The 25420-nt window shown below is 37.8% G+C and overlaps 1 protein-coding gene across 4 annotated transcripts in view; it reads left to right on the plus strand.

Moving 5' to 3' along the window:
• The window catches only part of LOC136858113 (protein PRRC2C), a 708190-nt gene that overhangs the window by 527053 nt on the left and 155717 nt on the right, over window positions 1–25420 (plus strand). For all 4 annotated transcript variants that reach the window (XM_067137420.2, XM_067137417.2, XM_067137419.2 and 1 more), the window contains exons 27-28: window positions 2888–3070; window positions 3556–3758. In XM_067137420.2, the coding sequence (XP_066993521.2) occupies window positions 2888–3070; window positions 3556–3758 (386 nt within the window). The remainder of the gene's footprint in view (window positions 1–2887; window positions 3071–3555; window positions 3759–25420) is intronic.

Below are 25420 nucleotides of genomic sequence, written 5' to 3' on the forward strand. Positions count from 1 at the left end.
GGGTAGCTTTCTGCACTTTCACTCACTTCGGTGTGTCTATAGTTTGTTTCATAGTTGAGCTTCGATTGAAATCGTAATTCTTTTGTATTCAGCATTTTAAGGAACACTACAATATCACGTAGCAGGCAGTGTGTGAGAAGCGGAATCTGCGAAAACTGACGATGCCGACATTTGCCGCAAAAGTGTGGCTCATTATTATAATCAGTTTGTACGCACCAAACAATATTGTCAGTGCCGGTGAAACTGAATTTTTCTTTTTGTTTAATGCCTACCCCAAACGGACTTGTGGTACTTCACTGTATTGCAATGCAGGCGGAAGCGAAAGTCTTCCTCCCCTCGTCATAAGAAAGTTCGATAAGCCACGTTGTTTTAAGGGCATCTAAAATTCGTACAACACAATAATCCAATGAATAAAGCACTTGCACAGCGGAGCTAGCGTAAATGAATACTGTATACGCACCTTGTTGGAAATAGTTTTTTCATGACATTTGAAAGTTTTAAACTGTGAATCAATGTTAATTGCATACAGTAATGGGTATTAGAATATGTTGTGATGCAGCAAAAGGTTGTCATTTCTGAATTTCAGGTTGTTGGTTAATTCAAAATCGCGTAATTCGAAATCCCTTTTCTGCGTTCCTAAGACATTGAATTAATGAGGTATTATTGTGTCGCAAAACTAACATCCGAATTTGCCGGCATGTCTGTTTCAAGTGTTTACATTGCATGAAAAGAATTATCCACCACATGGGGAAGTGAAAGTAAGGATTAAGTGTCCGCAGGTATGGCAACAGGCTGGACTGCCCCAAGTTCAGTCACCTCATACAGCAGCTGTGTATAGCTGGCTGGATCTGAACACAGGACTACAGGCCACTCGAAACACGATGACTGTTTGTTGGTTCGACTCAACAGACAGTCCAGTAATTCACACAGTCGCATGCAGTAAACAACAAAACAGCTCAGCAGTATTCAACGCGGGACAATACAATGGCGAACATTAACACAGATCCAATTATCTTCACACTCACAATAGCGGCTTCCCTGGTTGACTCGCCGAGGCTCAGTCCACAGAAATACACAGACACACAGTACAGTCTTCTGTTCCATTGTCTCTAGCCCACCCACTGACTGATCTCTTCGACACAACAAGGGAGTATAATAATATATTGTTTTCCACTTATTCAATACTTAACTAGCATACAAAATTAGGATTTCATCCTTATTTTATTGCCAAATTATTCAATAAGGATGAAATCCTAATTTTGTATGCTAGTTAAATATTGAATAAGTGGAAAACAATATATTATTATTCTCCTTTCAATTGATTTTCAATACGGGGTTTAAATTGCGAATAGTCTCCTGCACTACAACAAAGCTCGCTCGCAGGGCCTTGTATTTATACCTCAATGTTGGGCCACTAGAACATTCAGGGTTCGGCTGGAGATGGAATTTTCCTGTCGTATCTTCCAGAAATCGCATGGAAAGAAACTAGGTGAAGGAAACATCAGAGGAAGGGCCATGGTATGTCCTTGGGCGGGCTGGAGGTTCCCCGAGCTGGCTTAGTCATCCCCTTTCAGATAATACAGAAGGGGTTGCGACAGAGCTGGTGGTCGTTTGAGCACATAATAATATCATAAGAAATGGCTGTCAACGGACATTAAAATCCAACACTATAAACCGTAACTGCAGTTATGAAATCCTGTTCCGAATTAAAAACAAAAGAAATGTTCAGCTTCTCAAAACTGAAAAAAGAATCATCAAAACTTGCATAAATATAATATACCAGGTCAAAGAATCTGGTGAAAACTTCCTGATGAAACTGTCTATCGAGAGAGGATCCTGTCACCAGTACAGTGAAGGAAAAGATCAGGAGGATCTCATATTTCTTTCATATCTTGCAACTGCCAGGAAACTGGATTTTACTTCAACTAGTGATGATGAGAAATCTTGGGAACAATATGGGTAGATAATGGATCCACAAAATTCAGCAAATCCCAAAGCAGTTGGCCTCAAGATAGCAGGTGCAGTGAACAAGAATAAAATTAACACCCTTCTTAATACATAAATTTTCAGCAGAAACGATTCATAGAAGGGCTTTGGTAATTTCAGAGAAATTGTAAAAATTATGATCAGAATGAATGAAAAACTGCTGGGCAGGTCACAAGAACCGAATAGTAAAACCTTCAGAGAGAAAATGAACATGGAACAACTAAAGCGGTCCAATATGACCGATAATCATGATAATAATTTATCAAGAAAATTGTTCAAAGTTACATAAATTAAAATCATGTTCGTTGCATCACATGTCCACCTTATAGTTTTATGGGAACTGAGATACAGTATTATAATTTCCATTTTAGAACAGAACTACTTCTAAGTTTATATCCTCTAGCATTCAAGTAATCGAATTGATAGTGTATGATATCTTTGTTTGTCATGTACTGTATCTTAAACTACACTCCTCCATTTGGCTGACTTGACTTCTCAACCTTCATCTTCATTGGGTATGTTAACTCTTTTCAGCCTTTACCTCTTAATTCTGAATTTCCTTCTGTCTTGGTTCCCAGTTTTTAGGGTCAGCAATCGTTATTACTACTTCTGAAGTTCTGTTGCCTCTCGTATATTGATAATTTACTATACAACTAAATCAGTCTGAGAAAATTACTTCTACTGTGTCTTTTAATATATTTTAGAAACAATACTATAGAATACATACATTAAATACTTTAAAATAGCTTTGTACAAGATGATGCATATTTTAAACTGGGAAATTTGGGGAATTTGTTTTTTATATGGTGATTGGTATGAAGTAGGATTAACATAGTTTAGGCTGTTGAATATAATGTTGGTAATAGTTCCTTCATAATATGCAATAATTTTATATTGACAGAATGAGGATGGCGTGGACATGAAATTGGACTTCACGTTTGACTCAGAACTATCCCAGCTCGATGATGAAAAAAAGAACAAAAGTATGGGACTGTCACGCTCCATTCATATACCTCAGGGTGTACAGTCTGTGATCACTCATCCTGCGGATGATCTCAACAAGAAGATTCAGTCTGTTAAGAAGGTAATATCTTCTTTCAAATAAGCAACATTAAGCAGAATGTTTGGTCCTTTATGGTTGTGTCAGAAAAATTTAGATTTCTTGTTAGGTCATGATGTTGCATAACATCTTTTTAAATTTCTTATCAGAAATCCGTAGCAGAATGGATGCTGTAGAAGCACACTTCTGTTGCAAAGGAAGTGTCTTCTTCTTTCCATCTGTTATTAGTGAAATGTTTTTGTTATTGGCAGGTGGAAATGCCCTTCTAGTCGTATCCATTCTATTTTGTTCTGCACATCCTTTAGAATCAAAAGAATCTTATATGAAGTAATACTGTGTCCTTACTATAACATCTTTCTGAAGTTGCGATTATGCTTTATTCCAATTGGAATTATAAGTCTTATTTTTTTATTGAAGCCTTATTGTTTTGCTTGATTAAATCTTCTGGAAACATCCTTTATATTGTTAACTTAATTTTCTTAGCACTTGTTCTGATTTTTATGTCACAGGTATGGGAAGAGATTCCTGCTATGCCAGCAGTTCACAATGAAGATGGTAGCGTTGCTTCCACTGCCTCGTCCTTCACACCTGCGTTTGGTAATTCTGTTGATTCAGGCTTGGACCCTTCGTCTTTCTCTAAGGGCGTAGATGGGCCGGGTGGTGTAACAGGAGATGATGGACTATCCATTAATCCTGGTGAAGTTGTTTACAGGTATGTGTAATATATTGCCATAAAAGATGGCTGTAGTCTTGATCATATTTCTGTTCATATTTACTACTAGGTATTTCAGATTGGGGATATCTGATGTTGTATGATAAGGAAAATAGACCTTTTCTTTAAGCTGTGTGCTTAACCACCATACCATGTTTCCCAGAATCAGTATTAGACCTGTTATGACATGATATTTGTTTCTGGGATAGAGAGTTTGTCCTAATTTTCTGCCACATTAATGCAAATTGGATATTTTTGAAATGTAGAGAATTTTATACTTCTGCTAATTTTTTGCTGTTCGTGTGAGTCAGCCTGATGTCCAAAAATATAACAACTTGGACCAATTCTTGATTGTCCTCTACATATGCCTCTTGGAACATGAACGCAAATACCAACATTATAGTAGAAAGTCGTGGTATGGTATGCTCACATATTGCTGATGGTTTGAATTGCCTGTTCATTGAACAGATGATATATTTGATATATTATATGTTTGTTTTATATGTATAAGATTGCAATATACATATAAGAACTTATCACATTCAGACTAACAAAATACAACCCACAAACAACATCCGGCAGACATGCTTACATGGTGTTTAAAAACTCATATACAGTGATTTCCTCAAATTGGATATTGGATAAACATGGTAAAGTGTAAAAAAGCAAGGTACAAAAACCAAACAAACCCCATGGCACTATATCTCTTGAAGGGCCTTGGCCTACCGAGTGACCGCTGCTTAGCCTGAAGGCCTGCAGATTACGAGGTGTCGTGTGGTCAGCACGACAAATCATCTCTGCCGTTATTCTTGGCTTTCTAGACCGGGGCCGCTATCTCACAGTCACATAACTCCTCAATTCTAATCACGTAGGTACCGAGCTCGATAGCTGCAGTCGCTTAAGTGTGGCCATCATCCAGTAATCGGGAGATGGTGGGTTTGAGCCCCACTGTCAGCAGCCCTGAAGATGGTTTTCCGTGGTTTCCCATTTTCACACCAGGCAAATGTCGGGGCTGTACCTTAATTAACGCCAAGGCCGTTTCCTTCCACTTCCTAGGCCTTTCCTATCCCATCGTCGCGATAAGACCTATCTGTTTACAAAAAACAATATATATATGAGTCTCCACCTTATCAATACAAATTTATTTTACATTAAGCTGGTAAATATAGTCAAGACTAGTTTCGACCCCTAGGGGGTCATCTTCAGTTGACATGCATTAAAAATGTATTATTTACAAAATCATATGTAGTGGTAAAAGCTTAAATTTGAACCGATCATTAATGTTGGTATGTCTGATACATTTGGGCTATTGTATGTGTCAATTTTGAGTTTTTAGCACACAGTGTGAAGGTAGTTGATTAACTAGTGTGCATCATCCATGAAGACACATATTATTTTTTATGCTACTACCATCCAATTTTTTGGGTTATACAATATGGAATATACATACATTTGTGCAAATCAACAGTGGCAAGTTTAACAATATACATTTAAAGTTGGTTCATAAATTACACAAATTGGCTATTGATTAGTCATATGAAAATGTAGGACATTGGTTTGAACACTTTTGACTGAAATATCTATGTAACACCTTACTGGCATATATCTTAGATGCTAAAATCAGTTTATAAAGCCTGTTACTCTTGATTGAGTCTTGGAATAGGGTTAAAATTTTTAAATAAAAACTATTTGCTTAGTATAGGCATTAAATAATGCTGTTAAAATGGACATATACCTAAAACAGTGGTATATGTATGCCATATATGCCTGATTAAAAACACATTACATTAATGTTATTGATATGTGGTGCTACATGTACATTGTTTTGGAATAAATGGGGTTGACGAATTTTTCACAACAGTCTTAGATATAGTGTTCCAATAAAATGGGTCCGTAAAAATATTTATATGTAAAAAACGGTTAGGTAAGTATTTGAATAATCCGCTTGCAGATCAGGTAATACTTAGTTATATATCTGGAGATATTTTAGGCAGCTACTAATGTTGGAGTTATTAGAAATCTTGAATATATTAATGGAGCATGTTTTTCCATCCGTATGTCGTGATGTTTTAAGTTGGTGACATTTGTCAGAACGTGTTGAAATTATGCGTCTTGATGCACGTTGATTTTATCATGGAAGCGTATATGTTGTAGAAACAAGGTACAGTATGTAAGGTGTTGGAACCGTGCATTCTTTGTAGCTGCCTGTTGAGATCTGATACGTGTTTTTTACATATAAATATTTTTACGGACCCACTATATCTAAGACTGTTGTGAAAAATTCGTCAACCCCATTTATTCCAAAACAATGTACATGTAGCACCACATATCAATAACATTAATGTAATGTGTTTTTAACCAGGCATATATGGCATACATATACCACTGTTTTAGCTATATGTCCATTTTAACAGCATTATTTAATGCCTATACTAAGCAAATAGTTTTTATTTAAAAATTTTAACCCTATTCCAAGACTCAATCAAGAGTAACAGGCTTTATAAACTTATTTTAGCATCTAAGATATATGCCAGTAAGGTGTTACATTGATATTTCAGTCAAAAGTCTTCAAACCAATGTCCTACATTTTCATATGACTAATCAATAGCCAATTTGTGTAATTTATGAACCAACTTTAAATGTATATTGTTAAACTTTCCACTGTTGATTTGCACAAATGTATGTATATTCCATATTGTATAACCCAAAAAATTGGATGATAGTAGCATAAAAAATAATGTGTGTCTTCATGGATGATGCACACTAGTTAATCAACTACCTTCACACTGTGTGCTAAAAACTCAAAATTGACACATACAATAGCCCAAATGTATCAGACATACCAACATTAATGATCGGTTCAAATTTAAGCTTTTACCACTACATATGATGTTTTTGTAAATAATACATTTTTAATGCATGTCAACTGAAGATGACCCCCTAGGGGTCGAAACTAGTCTTCACTATATTTACCAGCTTAATGTAAAATAAATTTGTATTGATAAGGTGGAGACTCATATATATATATATATTGTTTTTTGTAAAGTAATATCTATCAATACGGAAATGAAACTTATAAACAACAAGACCTATCTGTGTCGGTGCGACGTAAAGCAAATAGCAAAAAAAACATAATAATAAAATCACGTTGGCTGAGTGGACCTCGAACAAGCTCTCAGATCCAGGTAAAAATTACTGATCTGGCCGGGAATCGAACCCGGGGCCTCCTGGTAAGAGGCAGGCATGTTGCCCCTACACCACGGGGCTAGCAAAAACAAGGTACACAGAACATAAAACAATCAACTCTTGATACCCCTTTACTACTAGACACACAACATGAATGCGTAAACCTATATAAGAATGGAAAATCTCCTTATAATCCCTGAGGCACACTCCTTTAACATCCTATCAAAATACGACGCACTTGGCCATATGTGCATATTTATTAATTATAGCTCAAATCATTGGTAGTTTTGGTGGAAAGACAAATTAATTATACAGCTACATCAAATAAAAATGCTTTTCAATCCATGATGTTGGTAACAGGCTCAAGATAAGTACAGTGCAACCTTCATTCTTCGGGGGTTTTCAAAAGACCCCAGGAAGAAAAAACTCACAATACCGGAAAACAGGAAATCTGTGGACGAATTATAACCATCAACAATTTGACATAGCAGTAATGAACGGACGGCAGTAAATAACTCTATCAAACGGCTTCAGACGGGTGAGTTTCCATAGGAGGGGTGTTGGTCCCCTCATTGTTGGAAATGACACTGGAACCCAGTGAGTAACATCTGAACCCAGGTTAGGGGTGGCTGCAAAAGGTGTCTGTACTCGATGTTTTGAGTAACCTGCTCACCTGCTATCAGTAGCTCTAAAATGCCTTTGGTAGTGGGTACCCCATTGTAATGACTTAAAATGGCACTTGTAAATCAGCCTCGGAAAAGGCTACGGCGTTCCCCAGAAGCGCTGGACATTTCTTATGCTGAATTTATGATTTTGACAATTTTTTGGCCGATCGGTCCTTATTGACTATTACAGTATTATGTATTATAATGTCCGGCTCCATGGCTGAATGGTTAGCGTACTGACCTTTGGTCACAGGGGTCCCGGGTTCGATTCCTGGTAGGGTCGGGAATTTTAACCATCATTGGTTAATTTCGCTAGCACGGGGACTGGGTGTATGTGTTGTCTTAATCATCATTTCATCCTCACCATGACATGCAGATTGCCTACGAGCGTCAAATAGGAAGACTTGCACCTAGCGAGCCGAACGTGTCCTCAGACACTCCTAGCACTAAAAACCATTCGCCGTTTCATTTCATGTATTATAATGGTCCGCCTTATCAGTACTCGCATATGTAACCATTATTATTCACCGAGGCTTGTTTGATTGTTGAAAGTGGTATAATACGGTACCACTGGCTTGCTAGGCCTATCATGGATCTTTGCATTAATATTTAGTTATTTTCATAGATATACAAAAGGCTTAAGACACGGTTAAAAGTGAAAAGATATGGCAAGGGCTGAATAGAATGGAATTGTCAAGAGAAATGCAATTCAGGATTAGAAACATGTATAACAAATGTCTGAACTATGTTATAATAGATAGCAAAAAGTCAGAATGGCTTAGAACAGACAGAGGAGTTTGATAAGGAAGTGTGCTTTCACCAGTGCTCTTTTAATATAGTGATGGGCAACATTATGAGGAAAGTTTGCCAAGGGTCGACAGCAAATGATATGAAAGTCATAGCATTTGCATATGATGTAATGATATGGGAAGAAAATGAACAAAAATTGGAAGAACTAAATACCTAGGAAGTAAGCTAACTGGGAAAGGAAACATCAAGGAAGAAATTTCAGAGAGGATAGGAAATTGCTCAAAATTTTATTACTAGACATTATTAGACATATTTAGAAATTGGACTGTACCTACCTAAGCAAAAATCATGATTATATAAAGGTAAAATATGTGAACGGAAATCTAAAGGTAATGCTGTTTCCAGATGATATTATAGTGTAGAGGGCTAACGGAGGAAGTGTAAGGGTAACTCGACTTGGTGAGTGAGATTATTGAAAGTTATGGATTGAAAATAAGCATGGAAAAGAGGAAGACAGTGGTGTTGACTAAAGGAGAAGGGAATTATGAAAATAAAGGAGGCACCACTTTCAAATTGTCGAGAGCTTCAAGTACTTGGGAAACAAAATATTTCAGGATACAGTATGTAGGGCTAGACATAGAGATCAGTTAAAAGTTTCAATGAGGAAATTCATTTTAGCAGTGTGTGAGGGGAAGGAAGTACGAATGAAGTGTAAGTACTACTACCCAGTATTGACAGATGCAGCGGAGACCTGTATACTGACAAAAAGACAAAAATTCTGGCCAGTGTAATCAAATTATTAAGACTATTGGAATGACAAGAAAAGAGAAGAGTAATAAATGAGGATATCATGAAGGAAGTCGAGAGTGGAAAGGCTTTACAATACATTGGAGAGGGATAAGCTTAGAACCAGGCTGAGTGGCTCAGACCATTGAGGCGCTGGTCTTCTGGCCCCAGCTTGTCAGGTTTGATCCTGGCTCAGTCTGGTGGTATTTGGAGGTGCTCAAATATGCCAGCCTTATGTCAGTAGATTTACTGGTGCGTAAAAGAATTCCTGTGGGTCTAAATTCCAGCATCTTGGCTGGTGTCTCCAGAAACGTTAACAGTAGTAGTTAGTGGGACGTAAAAGCAAAAAACGTTATAAACTTAGATGGTTTGGGCATGTTAAGAGTATGGAAAAGGGAAGGATGTAAAAGCTGATGATTGAGAACCAGGTAAAAGGAGGGAGACCCATTCTAAGATGGTTAAAAATTATCAAGAATAGTTTAATCAGAAGGAACCTGGATTTGAACATGCCTAAGGAGGCACAACTCTGGTTGGATAGAGGAAGATGGAAATGTGCCATAACCATCCCAATCCAGTGGAAGCTGGACAAGGGAAATGGTTGATGATTGTGATGATGATAATATTCACAATAATGAAATATGTATAATAAAAATTTACAAAAACTGCCTCGTAAATTACAAGAGTTAAAAAACTCTCAATGCTTTAAATTCCCTTTTACTGGGAATCTTTGTTACTTTCCTATTAAAATTTTCGGTTCAGTAACTTTGCTCAGCTAAACTCGTCAAAAAGAATGCTACTAAATTTCTTTCATTCAGATTTCTCTTTTTTTTTTCCATTCTGATAAACGAGCAATTAGTTTATATTAATTTCTAATATCCTCTTTACTTTAAATATAATATTGGTTATTTTATTATCCAGATGGTTCACATTTACTACTTTTTTATTTTTTATCACAGTATCACATATTTCAATCATCTGATTTAATTCGACTGCATTCCATCACTTCTTTTTTAGATATATCTTTTACTACTCCTCCAAAACTGTATTCATATCATTCAGCAATTTCTTGCAGGCTCAGATAATGTGGTTCATGTTTGTGGATTACTGTAGTCACGTCCTAGTTCGTGAACCATGGGCAACGGCTGAGTGGCCTAGTAAGTGGTCCTGAGAGTCGGGATACCAGTTGCTATGGAATGGGAGTGGGCATCTCGGACATATTGAGTCGTGGCCCTCCTTGGGCTCAGGCGGCTAGGACTATACAATTCACCGGTGGTCCATAACCCGTTAGAGGAGAGATCCTCACTTGGACTAAGTGCAAGTAGGGTAGTATCTTGCTTCATGAATTTGCCGAGCTCAGAACACTTAAAGCAAGCCTCGGACCTATGGGAGTATCGGAGTCCCACTCCCATTTGACAAGCGAGGGACTCCTTGGAAACAACTTGGCGAACGAAATGGAATTCGATGGGGAGCTATCAATATTAATGGGGCTTATGGAAGAAAGAAGGTAGAACTGGCTGAGTCAGCAAAGAGGATGCATCTGGATGTGCTAGGAGTAAGTGATATTCGGGTAAGGGGAGATAACGAGGAAGAGATAGGAAATTATAAAGTGTACTTGACGGGTGTTAGAAAGGGAAGGGCAGAGCCTGGGGTAGGGCTCTTTATCAGGAATACCATTGCACGCAACATAGTTTCTGTTCGGCATGTAAATGATCGAATGATGTGGGTAGATTTGTCAGTGGGAGGAATTAGGACAAGAATTGTGTCCGTGTATTCACCATGTTGAGGGTGCAGATGATGATGAAGTTGACAAGTTTTATGAAGCATTGAGTGACATCGTGGTCAGGGTCAACAGCAAAGATAGAATAGTGCTAAAGGGCAATTTTAATGCGAGAGTTAATAATAGAACTGAAGGATACGAAAGGGTGATTGGTAAATGTGGGGAAGATATGGAAACTAATGGGAATGGGAAGCGTTTGCTGGACTTCTGTGCTAGTATGGGTTTAGCTGTTACGAATACATTCTTCAAGCATAAGGCTATTCACCGCTATACATGGGAGGCTAGGGGTTCCTGATCCATAATAGACTATATCTTAACAGACTTCGAATTCAGGAAATCTGTTAGGAATGTACGAGTTTTCCGCGGATTTTTCGATGATACAGACCACTATCTGATCTGTAGTGAACTAAGTATCTCTAGGCCTAGGGTAGAGAAAGTGAAATCTGCCTGCAAACGAATAAGGTTAGAAAATCCCCAGGACGAGGAAATTGGACAGAAGTACATGGATATGATTAGTGAGAAGTTTCAAACAGTAGACAATAAGCAGGTTCAGGATATAGAAAGTGAATGGGTGGCATACAGGGATGCTGTAGTAGAAACAGCAAGGGAATGCCTAGGAACAACTGTGTGTAAAGATGGGAAAAGGCGAACATCTTGGTGGAATGACGAAGTGAGAGCAGCTTGTAAACGTAAAAAGAAGGCTTATCAGAAATGGCTCCAAACAAGGGCCGAGGCAGACAGGGATTTGTACGTAGATGAAAGAAACAGAGCGAAACAAATAGTTGTCGAGTCCAAAAAGAAGTCGTAGGAAGATTTTGGTAACAACCTGGAAAGGCTAGGTCAAGCAGCAGGGAAACATTTCTGGACAGTAATAAAGAATCTTAGGAAGGGAGGAAAAAAGGAAATGAACAGTGTTTTGAGTAATTCAGGTGAACTCATAATAGATCCCAGGGAATCACTGGAGAGGTGGAGGGAGTATTTTGAACATCTTCTTAATGTAAAAGGAAATCATTCTTGTGGTGTTGCAAACAGCCAAGCTCATGAGGAGGAGGAAAATGATGTTGGTGAAATTACGCTAGAGGAAGTGGAAAGGATGATAAATAAACTCCATTATCATAAAGCAGCAGGAATAGATGAAATTAGACCTGAAATGGTGAAGTATAGTGGGAAGGCAGGGATGAAATGGCTTCATAAAGTAGTAAAATTAGCGTGGAGTTTTGGTAAGGTACCTTCAGATTGGACAAAAGCAGTAATTGCACCTATCTATAAGCAAGGGAACAGGAAGGATTGCAACAACTATCGAGGTATCTCATTGATTAGTATAGCAGGTAAAGTATTCACTGGCATTTTGGAAGGGAGGGTGCGATCAGTACTTGAGAGGAAGTTGGATGAAAACCAGTGTGGTTTCAGATCACAGAGAGGCTGTCAGGATCAGATTTTCAGTATGCACCAGGTAATTGAAAAATGCTACGAGAGAAATAGGCAGTTGTGTTTGTTTCGTAAATCTAGAGAAAGCATACGACAGGGTACCGAGGGAGAAGATGTTCGCTATACTGGGGGACTATGGAATTAAAGGTAGATTATTAAAATCAATCAAAGGTATTTATGATGACAATCTGGCTTCAGTGAGAATTGATGGTAGAATGAGTTCTTGGTTCGGGGTACTTACAGGGGTTAGACAAGGCTGTAATCTTTCACCTTTGCTGTTCGTAGTTTACATGGATCATCTGCTGAAAGGTATAAAATGGTAGGGAGGGATTCAGTTAGGTGGAAATGTAATAAGCAGTCTGGCCTGTGCTGACGACTTGGTGTTAATGGCAGAATGTGCCAAAAGCCTGCAGTGTAATATCTTGGAACTTGAAAATAGGTGCAATGAGTATGGTATGAAAATTAGTCTCTCGAAGACTAAATTGATGTCAGTAGGTAAGAGACTCATCAGAATTGAATGTCAGATTGGTGATACAAAGCTAGAACAGGTCGATAATTTCAAGTATTCAGGTTGTGTGTTCTCCCAGGATGCTAATATAGTAGGTGAGATTGAATCAAGCTGTCGTAAAGCTAATGCAGTGAGCTCGCAATTGCGATCAGCAGTATTCTGTAAGAAGGAAGTCAGCTCCCAGACGAAACTATCGTTACATCGGTCTGTTTTCAGACCAACTTTGCTTTACGGGAGCGAATGCTGGGTGGACTCAGGATATCTTATTCATAAGTTAGAAGTAACAGACATGAAAGTAGCAAGAATGATTGCTGGTACAAACAGGTGGGAACAATGGCAGGAGGGTACTCGGAATGAGGAGATAAAGGCTAATTTAGGAATGAACTCGATGGATGAAGCTGTACGCATAAACCGGCTTCGGTGGTGGGGTCATGTGAGGCGAATGGAGGAGGATAGGTTACCTAGGAGAATAATGGACTCTGCTATGGAGGGTAAGAGAAGTAGAGGTAGACCAAGACGACGTTGGTTAGACTTGGTTTCTAACGATTTAAAGATAAGAGGTGTAGAACTAATCGAGTTGAAAATCGAGGATTGTGGCGACGTTTAGTGAATTCTAAGAGGCTTGCAGACTGAACGCTGAAAGGCATACCAGTCTATAACGATAATGTTATGTATGTATGTCAGATAATGTAATATCCTCAAATATTGGATTTCTGATTTACTGTACTTTCCTTGAACTTAGATTTCCTTTTCCAAATTTCTCCCTTGATTTCCTTTACTGCCTGTTCTAAATAAGCATTAAAGTAAGTAGTGATAAACTGCTACTTTGCTTAGTTCTTTTCTGTTTAGTTAATTTTCTTTCATATCCCTTGATTCTTATTGCACCATACCGCATCCAGTATAGGCGTATGAAAATTTCTCCAGCAGCTTGGATGATCTCAGGGTACAGTTGTAATACAGTGAAACCTCGATTCTCCGTTTTTCGAGGGACCACGAAAATAAAACGTACAACACGAGAAAACGGAAAATCCGGGAATGAATGAAAACCGTCAACAATATGGCTAAATATCACAAAAATGATATATGTACCGTATAATTATAATCTTACAAAAACTCCTAAACCAAACCAAACCAAACTGCAGCCCCAGTGGGACTTTGCCTGCCAAGCGACCGCTGCTCAGCCCAAAGGCCTGCAGATTATGAGGTGCGCATGTTCAGTGCGACGAATCCTCTCGGCCGATATTCCTAGCTCTGTAGATCGGGGTCGCGATCTCACCATTAGATAGCTCCACAATTAAAGGTAATCACGTAGGCTGAGTGGACCTGGAACCAGGTTTATATCCAGGTAAAATTGCCTGACCTGGTCGCAATCGAAATCGGGCCCTCTGGATGAGAGGCGGGCATGTTAGACTGCGAAACCGCATTAATTACCAGTACGCGAGTTCAAAATCTCGATACTTTATATTCAATTTTACAGAGAAATCTTCGTCAGTTTCCTGTGAAAACTTCTTTCAGTTCAGCAACTTTGATTAGGATAGCCAACTCTTCGAAAAATCTAATAACGCCACGCCAAACGACAATCGACCACAAGTAGTTTTTAATTCTCTCATCTAATAAAATAGAGCACATTAGATACAAAAGCACCCAAAATGATGGCAACATCCGTTCATTTCTTAATCTTTCATTGTAATTTGGTCTCCGGTATACAGTTCGTAGTCAGTTTCTGGAAATCTCGTACCGCACAAATTAGGCCTACATCGACTTTTTAAAGGTCATGCTGAATTGGAAAACATGGTTTCGAATGTAAGTATCGATTCTTAAAAGTTCTCGAATGCATTATATTCAGTTCTACGCGTCACAAATCCAATCAAATTGGAAAGATAAAAGAAATATCAAAATATCAGAAATTACGGTTCTTCGTGACCTTGAGGTCATCTGGAGAGCGGCAGAGCGTGCTCGCTGCACGTGTCAGGACGAGTTTGAAATGATGCCAACCATTTAAAATGTAGTTTGTACAAATAAAACGACTGCGGTTTTTGGTATTTTAACACGAAAACGTCAAATTCCCAGTCTCACATTAGGACCTAAACATTAATAGGCAATCCCAAGACCTCCCATGGCTTTTTTTTTTAATGTAAGATGCAACATCTGTTTTGATCTCGCTAACATAATCATGTACGATAATATCAAAAATACTGAAGTTTCGATTCCTGCCTGAAAGCCCAGTTACTCTGCAGTGCCCTGAGCAAAGTGCCAAAAACCTCTTCGGCAGTACGATCGAAAAAATGTAAAAATATAAACATCTAACCCTGGACATAATATGGACGTTTTATAAGTGCGAACATTTGACGAAACTCGTTCAGTCTTCAAGCAGAGCTGTCGAAATGCGCCGTGTCTCCTTGCAATTGTTGTGGCCAATCTCTGCTTTATGTTTTACCGAGATTCTCTAAACAATACCACCCGAATGCGATGCTAAGATGGTCCCTTATGTAAGTTCACCACCGATCGCTTTTCAAGTACCGGTACAGTACTTGCTTTAATTATCGCAGTGACGGGGCGTTAACGCCAAGATCCATAAATATGCCATAGCCGTCCTTTCGTGAGATACAGTTTAGTAAAAAACGATTGATCGAGGATTTAGCGTTGATGGGACTGGAATTTTCGGACGATTGATCCGGGAAATCGTTTCTTCGAGGAACGGATAATGCGGGACTTTTACAATGTGATTTAATTACGATGCTCGCGGCACCACGCAATTTGAACGCATATTCCGGGAAAACTTATTTTCCGGGAACGGATAATCAAGGTTCCACTGTATTATCTTAGTTTAACATGGGATCTGAGGAGAATTGGTACGGTGTGCACGAAGTTACAGTATATCGTTTCATCTGATGGACGTCTCCATCCTATGTACCGGGTTAATCTACCTAACGAGCAAGAAAATGCATCTCCCTTACATCTGCAATCTTAAACTAGCATTGCTATCTACGAATAACCACCACCAGTCTATCTTATCTGTCTGGTTTATTATAATCTAAATTAAAATATCATGGGAAGACACAATGTAAAAAATAATAATTTTGTTAATCTTGAAATCAAAATAACCATCATGGAAGCATTCTGTTTAAATAAGGGTACCATTCTGTTCTAAACCTGATCTCAACTTGCTTGACATGAGCTAACTGGGATAAAATATTTACCGTATTTACCCGAATAATCCCCGCCGTCGAATAATGCCCACACCCTCATGAAAAAAATGAAATGAACTAAAATTCCTTTCATCGGAAAAGCAACTAAGGCATCAACAAATATTTCACTCCGCGAAGTCCACGTGGTCTTTGCGCAAATATCACTGCTATGAAATATATTTTCCATGAAAATGAACAAGTAGGTCTACGTACGTGACAGGTATTTCATTAATCTGAACTTGCAGTAGGCTTGTTTCCCTGTAAATGGGAAGATTCATTGTCTCTTGCATCACCAGAATCCTCTCCTAAATTACTTACAAGTTCGTCACACTCCACGTCTAACGCCCATAGACGGCTGGAATATCTAATTGAAAGATAAAATCACAGCGACGAGTAATATGATCAAGATTATGCAATTAATAAACGTCGGACACATTTTAGGTTATCTAAAGCTTCCGAACCTAACCTGGGAATGCCCAACACATAGGTAGGCCTAAAATGAATTCTCTATTATAGCTCATATCTTGTACTGTACACGACTGGGTGACTTTTAATGAAGAATGAAGGAATACTGACTTATTTTTGTGAGTGACCTACAATGTGTAGGCTTTAATTGGTTTTTCTTATTCCCTTGGTTAATGCTTTCTGCCACCAAGTTCAATAACAATTCGCTCTCTTGGAAAGTCATATTAGGCTTCTTTCTCCATTTCTGCTCAGTAGCAGACATAATTTATGCAAATTATTTGCAAACCCCGGATGGAGTAAAAAACTTGTTTACAATTCGATAGTGACGGCAGCACGTAGTCGTTTGTTTTCTATACATCAGTATGAAAAAATGTGGTTCAAACTGAGATTGAAACGAAAACTTAGTTTTTGTAAACCGAGATAATAAATTCTGTGGTGAATACGGAAGGGAACGTTATCCGAAATAATGACATATCCGAGTTTTGAAAATCTAAGATGACAGCAAAAGTTATCGACGTTGGTGAACACGGGCCTAAAACACTTCTCACACGTGGTCTCTTTTCACTGGACAGTAACACAACTGATGGTGGATAATTCTTTTCGTGCAATGTAAGCACTTGAAATAGTCACACCAGCAAAATCTGATGTTAGTTTTGCGATACAGTAAAACCTCGTTAATTCGAAGTCTTTGTAATACAGAAATCGGACTTCCAATTATGTGATTTCGAATTAACGGCCACCTTGTAATTCAGAAATGCCAACCCTCACCAGTTTTTGCGGATTCTGCTTTTCCGCGTACTGCCTGCTACGTGATATTGTGGCTTTCCTTAAAATGCTGAATACAAAAGAATTACAATTTCACTCTATTTTCAACTTTGAAACACACTATAGACACTCCGAAGTGAGTGAGAGTGCGGAAAGCTACCCTTGCACGTTCCAGAAGACGCGTTCTATCGTGACGTGGAGAAATTTTGAATTTAAATTACTCATAAAATACGGTACTATTTTTTAAAAATGTAAAGTCAGTTCAGAATTAAAAGTCTGGATTGTTTTCTGTTTAAATATGACATATGGGGACAGTTTTCTTCCATCTACGGTTGCACAAAGCACAACTGTACACTCAGTATCGAAAACTAGGTGAGCCAGGAGCATGTTGGCAACCTTTATGCAAATAAAACTCGCACCCTAATTTCGTGCCTCGAAATTTTTAAAAAATATTTTGTGATTATTCGCGTAAATACGGTATTTTGCTAACTGAGATTATTTATATCACAATGGTATCAACTGTCATGTTAACTTCTCCGTAAACAGTCTTGTTTCCAAATGAATCTTCCAGTTCTTATGAAAAATGAATTTACTTTTGACCTCTAAATTGTTCACTTAATATGGTTATATATCAGGATAACCTTTGAATGAACTACTTTCTTGTTCTTTGTTAAGCAAAATCTTGCATTTAATAACCTGACTGTACTTTACTGGATATACTCCAAATATATATCATAACCTTCTAATCATGTAATCTCTAACAGAATACTAGTCTATCCATTCTTAACCCCTTAAGTGGGTACGACGTCTTTAGACGTTTTCGCGCTGGGCTTCTACAGTGGGTATGACGGGATTAGTCGATCGTAAAATTTATCGCGTATATATCTTGATGGTGAAGGCATATGGCGTATCCATGGAATCTATCGCATTAGTTGATATGTTTTCCACGATATCACGCTGTGTATTGTTCTTTAGAGCTGTCGCAGCTTTGTGAAATGCATTTGTTTTGGCGCCTTGCACGAAGTTCCCGCGCAGCCATATGTAAATAATATTAGTAACACATTTGGATTCATAACAATGTAAATAATGTACATAATGTTAGTATCACATTATTGAAGAATAATAATTACTATCGTATTAGATTAAACTAATTGTGTACACATTTATGAAGGAAATATTTAAATATCACAAAGTGGGGAAAAAGTACCCAGGGCAGGTTACGCATGTGAAGAATTTAGTACCCAGTTAAGGGGTTAATTGATCACAGTTCGATTATGAGAATACTATGCTTATTTATCCATGTGATGTAACATCCTTCTTACGTACATTCAGCAATCTAAATCCTTTCAACAGCTCAACTATGACTATCCATGAAAACATTATTCATTTCATCCATGTACTATTATTATTATTATTTTTATTATTATTATTATTATTATCATTATGTGAATACACATACAAGATCTTTATAGTAAGTAACTCCTAGCATACTAAGCTTTATTTCAAACATATGGTTTCTATCTGATGGACTTGGCTTGATACCCTCCTTTAGTTTAGGTAGGTATTCATAATACTCCTTCAATCCTTCGATGAGATTTCCTTCTACTACATTACTACCTATACTCGATTAGTCTTAAGCTACTTATATTCTGCGTTAATTCCAATTCCTCTCTGCCTTCCTAATATCTATAATCTTTAACAACTATTAATTTTCCTTCATTATAATACGTAGCTTATTTCAACTCCAATCCTTCCTTAATTTATCCATTCCTTCTCCAATATCTCAATCTCTTCTTGTATAAGCACACCTGCCAACCGTTTCGATTTATCCGGAAACTTTTCGTTTCTTAACTTGTCTTCCGGTTTTCCGATTTATTTTTAATTCTTCCTATTTTTGACCAATATAACTTCCAGTACAGCCAATAATCTTCCCCTAGGATAAATGATAAATTCTTATGTGCATGTGTAATTTACCCAACCTCATTTTCAAACGTTTGGTGCTTTATTTCATGAGTGTATCGTGCTTCCTCCTTGCTACAACAGCATGTGTGCTTTACGGCTGGGGATTCGGGATTGCAATCGTCCTACAAGCAAGAGAGGCTAGCTCGCGCTAGCGACTCACTTAATCGGGACGAAAGAATGGGTTTCTTATTGTGTGGTTCGCACACTAATAGCGTCATTTCTGTGCGTAATTTTGTTGGTGTTGTAGGCCACGTGTTTTTTCTAGCAGTTTTGTGCTTTTCCCCGTGTCAAAATTGTATGTTAATAATGTACTAGACGTACCGATCTGTTTTGTATGTGTTAGTTTGGCGTATTTCAGTGCATTTTTGTTTCTTATTTCATAATTTTTTGAGTTAAATGTATTTCAGGGAGTTGTGTTGGTGACAGTTTCTTGTATTTTCTCTTAACGTTACGGCCAAAAAAACATAACAAACGTTATCTCCAGTTGTTCAGAGATACATATAAAATTAAATTTCCGTTCATTTTACAGTCTAACTAGCAGTTTGCCGCTGGCTCTGCCCACAATGTACAAAGTATGGTGTTGTTCGTTACTATCCTCACGGATGTATTTGCAAAGTTTCGAGTTAACGAAATAAAGCACATGATCTGCTGTGGTAATAGAATGTAATATTATGTCAACAAAACACTTGAAAATACATCACACAAAGAAATTTAATTAAACATTCGTTGGAACAACACTACGCGCCAAACTGTTAAAAAGTCCTTCAAAGATCTTCGTCGTGGAGATAAATGTACTCAAAACTTTTCTCAGAATCTACCAATTTGAATAGTTAAGAGTTGAAATGAAAGAGCTTGATCCACTGAGTGTTCTTAGGCCAAAACGAACTCCGTACCTAAATTATAACCAAAGATATGATTGCTTCAAAGAGGCAAAAAATTGAAAAATCGAATAAATTGAGGAAGGCAGAAGTTAAGTGATTTATAGTACCGAATGACAAATCTGTGCATGAATACCTTTCAGTTTTTAAAGAAATTTAGGAAATCGACGGGATAGAATGGCCAAACTGACTGACTTTAGTTTTCATTAAAAATTTTAATATATAGAATAGCAGTTCCCCGCTGGCTCCGTCCGCAATGTAGTATGTATGGTGTTGATTGTTACTATCCTCACGGATGTATTTGCAAAGTTCCGACTTAATGAAATAAAGCACATGATCTGCTGCGGTAATAGAATGTAATATTGTGTCAAGAAAACACTTGAAAATACATTACACAAAGAAATTGAATTAAACGTTCCCTGGAACAACGCTACGCACCGAACTATTAAAAAGTCCTTCAAAGATCTTCGTCATGGAGACATACGTACTCATAACTATTTTCATAATCTACCAATGTAAGTAGTTATTATCTCAAAGGAAAGTGCTTGGTCCACTGAGCGTGTTTAGACCAAAACGAACTGCGTACCTCAATTAGAATGAAGGATATGATTGGTTCAATGAGGAAAAATGTTGAAGAAATGAGACGTCAAATTTGTGCACTCATAACTTTGCTCAGAATGAACCAATTTGAATAGTTAAGAGCTGAAATGAAAGAACCTGATCCACTGACTGTTCTTAGGCTAAAAGGAACTCCGTACCTCAATTAGAACCAAAGATATGATTGCTTCAAAGATAAATAAAAATTGAAAAAATGAATTAGAGGAAGGTGGAAGTTAACTAATTTATAGTACCTGACGACAAATTTGTGCATGAATACCTTTAAGTTAAAACAAAAATGAAAGAAATCGACTGGATAGAATGGCCGGACTGACTGACTTTAGTTTTCATAAAAAATGTTAATATATATTGCAAATAAAATTGGCCTCAAAATATCATTTGAAAAAACAGAAATTATGCCCCAAAAACCAACACAGCTAAAAGAAGTCACCATAAATGGTAATAAAATCAAAATAGTAACTCAGTTTAAATATCTTGGAGAAGTAATAACACATAACTTAAATGAAAAAATCTCAATCCAAGTAAGAACAAATAGATTAGCTAAAGCACAAAAATTAACATGGGATATCTACAAAAAGAAATGTCTATCAATAAATACAAAAATAAAACACTACAACACAGTTATAAAACCGGAAGCTACATATGCAGCAGAAACACTCTTTTACCTGAATAAACAATCAAAGACTGACAGACTTCAGAAAATTGAAAGGAGGATTGGAAGAACCTGTATCAACAAAAAATATCAGAAAGATGGACAGTGGCGGTTAATACCTAACAAAGTCGTGTACAAAGAGCTAGAACCCATTACAGATACTATGCGTAAGAGGAGACTGGGATTCTTTGGACATATCATGAGGATGCAGGACTCGAGACTTCTGAAACAACTAGTACAACACAATCTCGTCTCAAAAAATACCACAACAGGATGTAAATGGATCAGAGAAGTAAGAGAGGATCTGAAGGAAATAGGCCTTACAACAGAAGACACCAAAAATAAGATAAAATTGAATACAAAACTCAAGAATACAAACCTCCGCTTTACCCTTACACAAAACAAACCAACAACACGCACATTTTCAACTGAGGAAAGGGCACGAAGATCGGAGCGTCTGAAGAAGTACTGGGAGGACCGCAAAGCCCGAACAATCCCTTCAAAGAGACCTGAACGACGGACTGACTAAAGTGATCCTATGTGGTCATAAAAGAAGAAGAAGAAGAAGAATAGATGAGGGAAACTATTATCTGAATCACCTTGGGAGATAAATTTTATGTCATGTTATCGAATGTTTGAGATATAGAGAATACAGTTTTGGAGCATGTATAACACATAATTGAATTATATTATGTACAGGCTTTTACTAAATACATTATGTTTAATGGTACTTACAAATATACAAAGAAACTCCATTTTATGGCATCACTTTAATTATAACACTTATAATAGTAACTTTTACAGTACATACAGTAGTGAAACAAGAAACATATCTTCCTCAACACCTTTGGAAAAATATCCCTTGGTCTCTTCTGTTTGTTTCCTCCCTTCACATTGAAGCTTCTCGTCAATAACACGCAGCCAAGTTTGACAAATGGAGCTTGTCATTCGCGACTTCTGGGCTTGCTTTCGTACGTGACCAGTAATTGACACCCGAGAATCGGCGACGCTTTGCCAATCACTAGAAGTTCGAGTTTTTCGGTTCCCGTGATAGTTTCCAGCTTCACTGTACCCTTTCTTTACTTGTTAACTGTTCCTCGCAAACTACAAATGCTGTATTGAACAGTTAATGTTGCACAAAATTTGAGTTGCAGAGTATTTTTTGCTTCAAGGGAGGAAATGTTTGCTTCGAGAAGTCGAGAAATTCGTGTAACTGAATTTCGAGAATAGAGAAATAAATACATGTGAAGAATAAGACAAATGGCCGGAAAATTTAAGTATCTTTGAGATACTGAAAATTCAAGCAATGTAGGTTCGAGATATTGAGGTTGGTCTGTATTGTTATTCGTATGTATGTGTCCTAAATGAGAGTGATTCGGTACATTTTCTTGTAACCATTTTTATGTTGTTTTTTTTTTTAGATTTTAAATTTAATGGTAAATGAAATGGCATATGGTTTTTAGTGCCGGGAGATCCCAGGATGGATTCGGCTTGCCAGGTGCAGGTCTTTTGATTTGACACCGTAGGCGACCTGCGTGTCGTGATGAGGATGAAATGATGTCTGCTTAATTCACATTGTAACTGTAGATATGTATGCCTTTTATCTTTTTTTTTAATTACTTAGACCGTGGTGCAATATATGTGATGAAAATCTTCTTATTCTTGATTTCTAAAAGTTGGCAGCTATGTATAACATTTCCCTCACCCCCTGCGGGTGGGGAACACGCATGTAGAATACACCCGCGGTATCCCTGCCAGTTGTAAGAGGCAACTACAAGGGGCAACCAAGGGATGATTGAATTAGAACCATGAAACTACTCTTGATTCGTACCATCATGCGGGGAACACCAAGGGTTGCATGTACTTGCGAGTAGTATCACTAAATTGGTACGAAATAGGTTTGTGATTAGTTGCAGTAAAAAGCCTGGCCTGGTGGATTCCAGTACCCATGCGTTGTACCCATTGGGCAACACCGCGGGTCTGGGCGTAGCCTGTGAGTTGTACCGCTATATCAGCGGCGCCGTGGGTCAGCGTTGCCTGTGATTGGTACCCACTATGTGAGGAACACCACGGGAATACTGGCGCCCGTGACTAGTACACCTAGGTGAGGAACCTTACTGATTTGCGTTGCCTATGAGTGGCGCCATTGTGTGAGAAACACCATAGGTCTGCATTCCATGTATGAATTGCAATACTTGTGAGTAGTACCATCTTGTGTGGACCACCGTGAGTCTTCGCTACTTTTGATCAGTACCCCAAAATGACAAATACCATGGTTCTACCTTACTCGCAACATGTACTTTTCTGTGGGGCCTTAGACATGAATTTAGCACCCCTTCAGACATCAAGCATCATTGTGCTTTATAAATGGTCCCTTGGTCAGTAATACTCTAATTAACTAACCTTCTTTTTGAGTCTGATCCACTGTGTTTGTTTGTTTGTTTGTTTGTTTGTTTGTTTGTTTGTTTTTGTAGGGTTCATGTCCATCCATTCATTCTTCATGACATTTTAAATTTTATTTTGGTCATTGGATGAATTTGAATTTTTTGTTATTTTATTTCGTACCATTAGGTGCTGATGACCTCGATCTTAGGCCCCTTTAAACAACAAGCATCATCATCATCATCATTTCCCTCGACGTAAAATGCCCAAATATAGCTATTTCAACTACACTGGATCCATGATATCTCATCACAACGATATTTAACTTTCTTACCTAACATAACGCCTAACCATATATAGTATATTTGTTTCTATTTTAATACTGTATTAGGATGCTTTATTAATTCATAACATCTACTTCTCAATTTGCCTTTGCTGGCAGGACCTAGTGTTTACAGTGCACTATGTCTTCAGGTATAGGCTAGAGCAATTTTGTTACTTCCATAGATCTGTCTGTCTTATCCTTGGCTTTGACAATATGAAAGTGACTGAGGTGTGAGCGATGCTAGTAATGCCAATCCTTATGCAGCCAGTCCCTGCTATGAATGGTGTGTAAATGTTGCTCATAGGGTCAGTTGGTGTATGTATTTCAGTGGGCTTGGCAGACTGATATGTAATAGCAACTCTGGCTCGGTGAGGGAAGCAGTGGGGAAACTACCTCACTCCTCATTTCCTTAGTACACCTTTTCAGTGATGCCTAGGCCATCTATGACAGCTGATGGCAGCGCTGTTGAGGATCCCACCAGCGACATCGCTGACGGGCTGAACATACATACTTCGCAATAGAAAGATCGTTTTATGTCATAGTAAACACTACCTAACTCATACTATCATTGCAAGATTGCCATTGCATTATTCTATGCTTTATACACGTTGAAAGTTACTCCAGTCTTATATATTGATTCTCATTGTGGTTATATGCGCAGAGATGCCAACTATTACGATTCAATCGTAATAATTACGAATCACCCATCATAATTACGCCTTTACGAATCACACACCACAAAGTACGATTCTTTGTTGATTTTAAAATCTAAGTGTCTGAAGTGTTCAAAAGGATGCACAAGGAATGCCATTATAGCTTGAATTCTCAGAATATTATTTTCGGATTTCTCAGTTTGAGAATATTTCGAATTTTCACGCGCCGAACGCAGTGTGGGCTTCCAGTACTGGAAATATAGGCACCTGTGAAGTGATATATCTTGCGGAATTGTTGTCTTTGTTCGTCACACGATCAGACTTCCATGCAAGTATGAGGTTTTTTGGTTTGTTTTGGCGGCAAAGTGGTGACAAACTCCATTTAATTGTGAATACTTTGTGCGTGACTGTTGAAGTATTTATTGCGATTTTGGTTGCCAAATTTAGGATATATGCTAATCGTGTGTTACGAAATGTGAAAGGTTTGAAATAATGAAGCGATTTCTATTGCAGGAAAATGCGTGTGATTGCGTTACCGTGACTAGTGACATTAGTAATAAATGAAAAATTGTTCAAAAATTTAGGGAGGAATACTCGAAAGAATGGCCCTGTTTACTGCGTTCCTCAAAATCTCATTCACACGTGGTTTTTTTTTTAGTGTGTGTAGCCACAAT

Source organism: Anabrus simplex, chromosome 1 (assembly GCF_040414725.1).
Source record: "Anabrus simplex isolate iqAnaSimp1 chromosome 1, ASM4041472v1, whole genome shotgun sequence".
Lineage (NCBI taxonomy): Eukaryota > Metazoa > Arthropoda > Insecta > Orthoptera > Tettigoniidae > Anabrus > Anabrus simplex.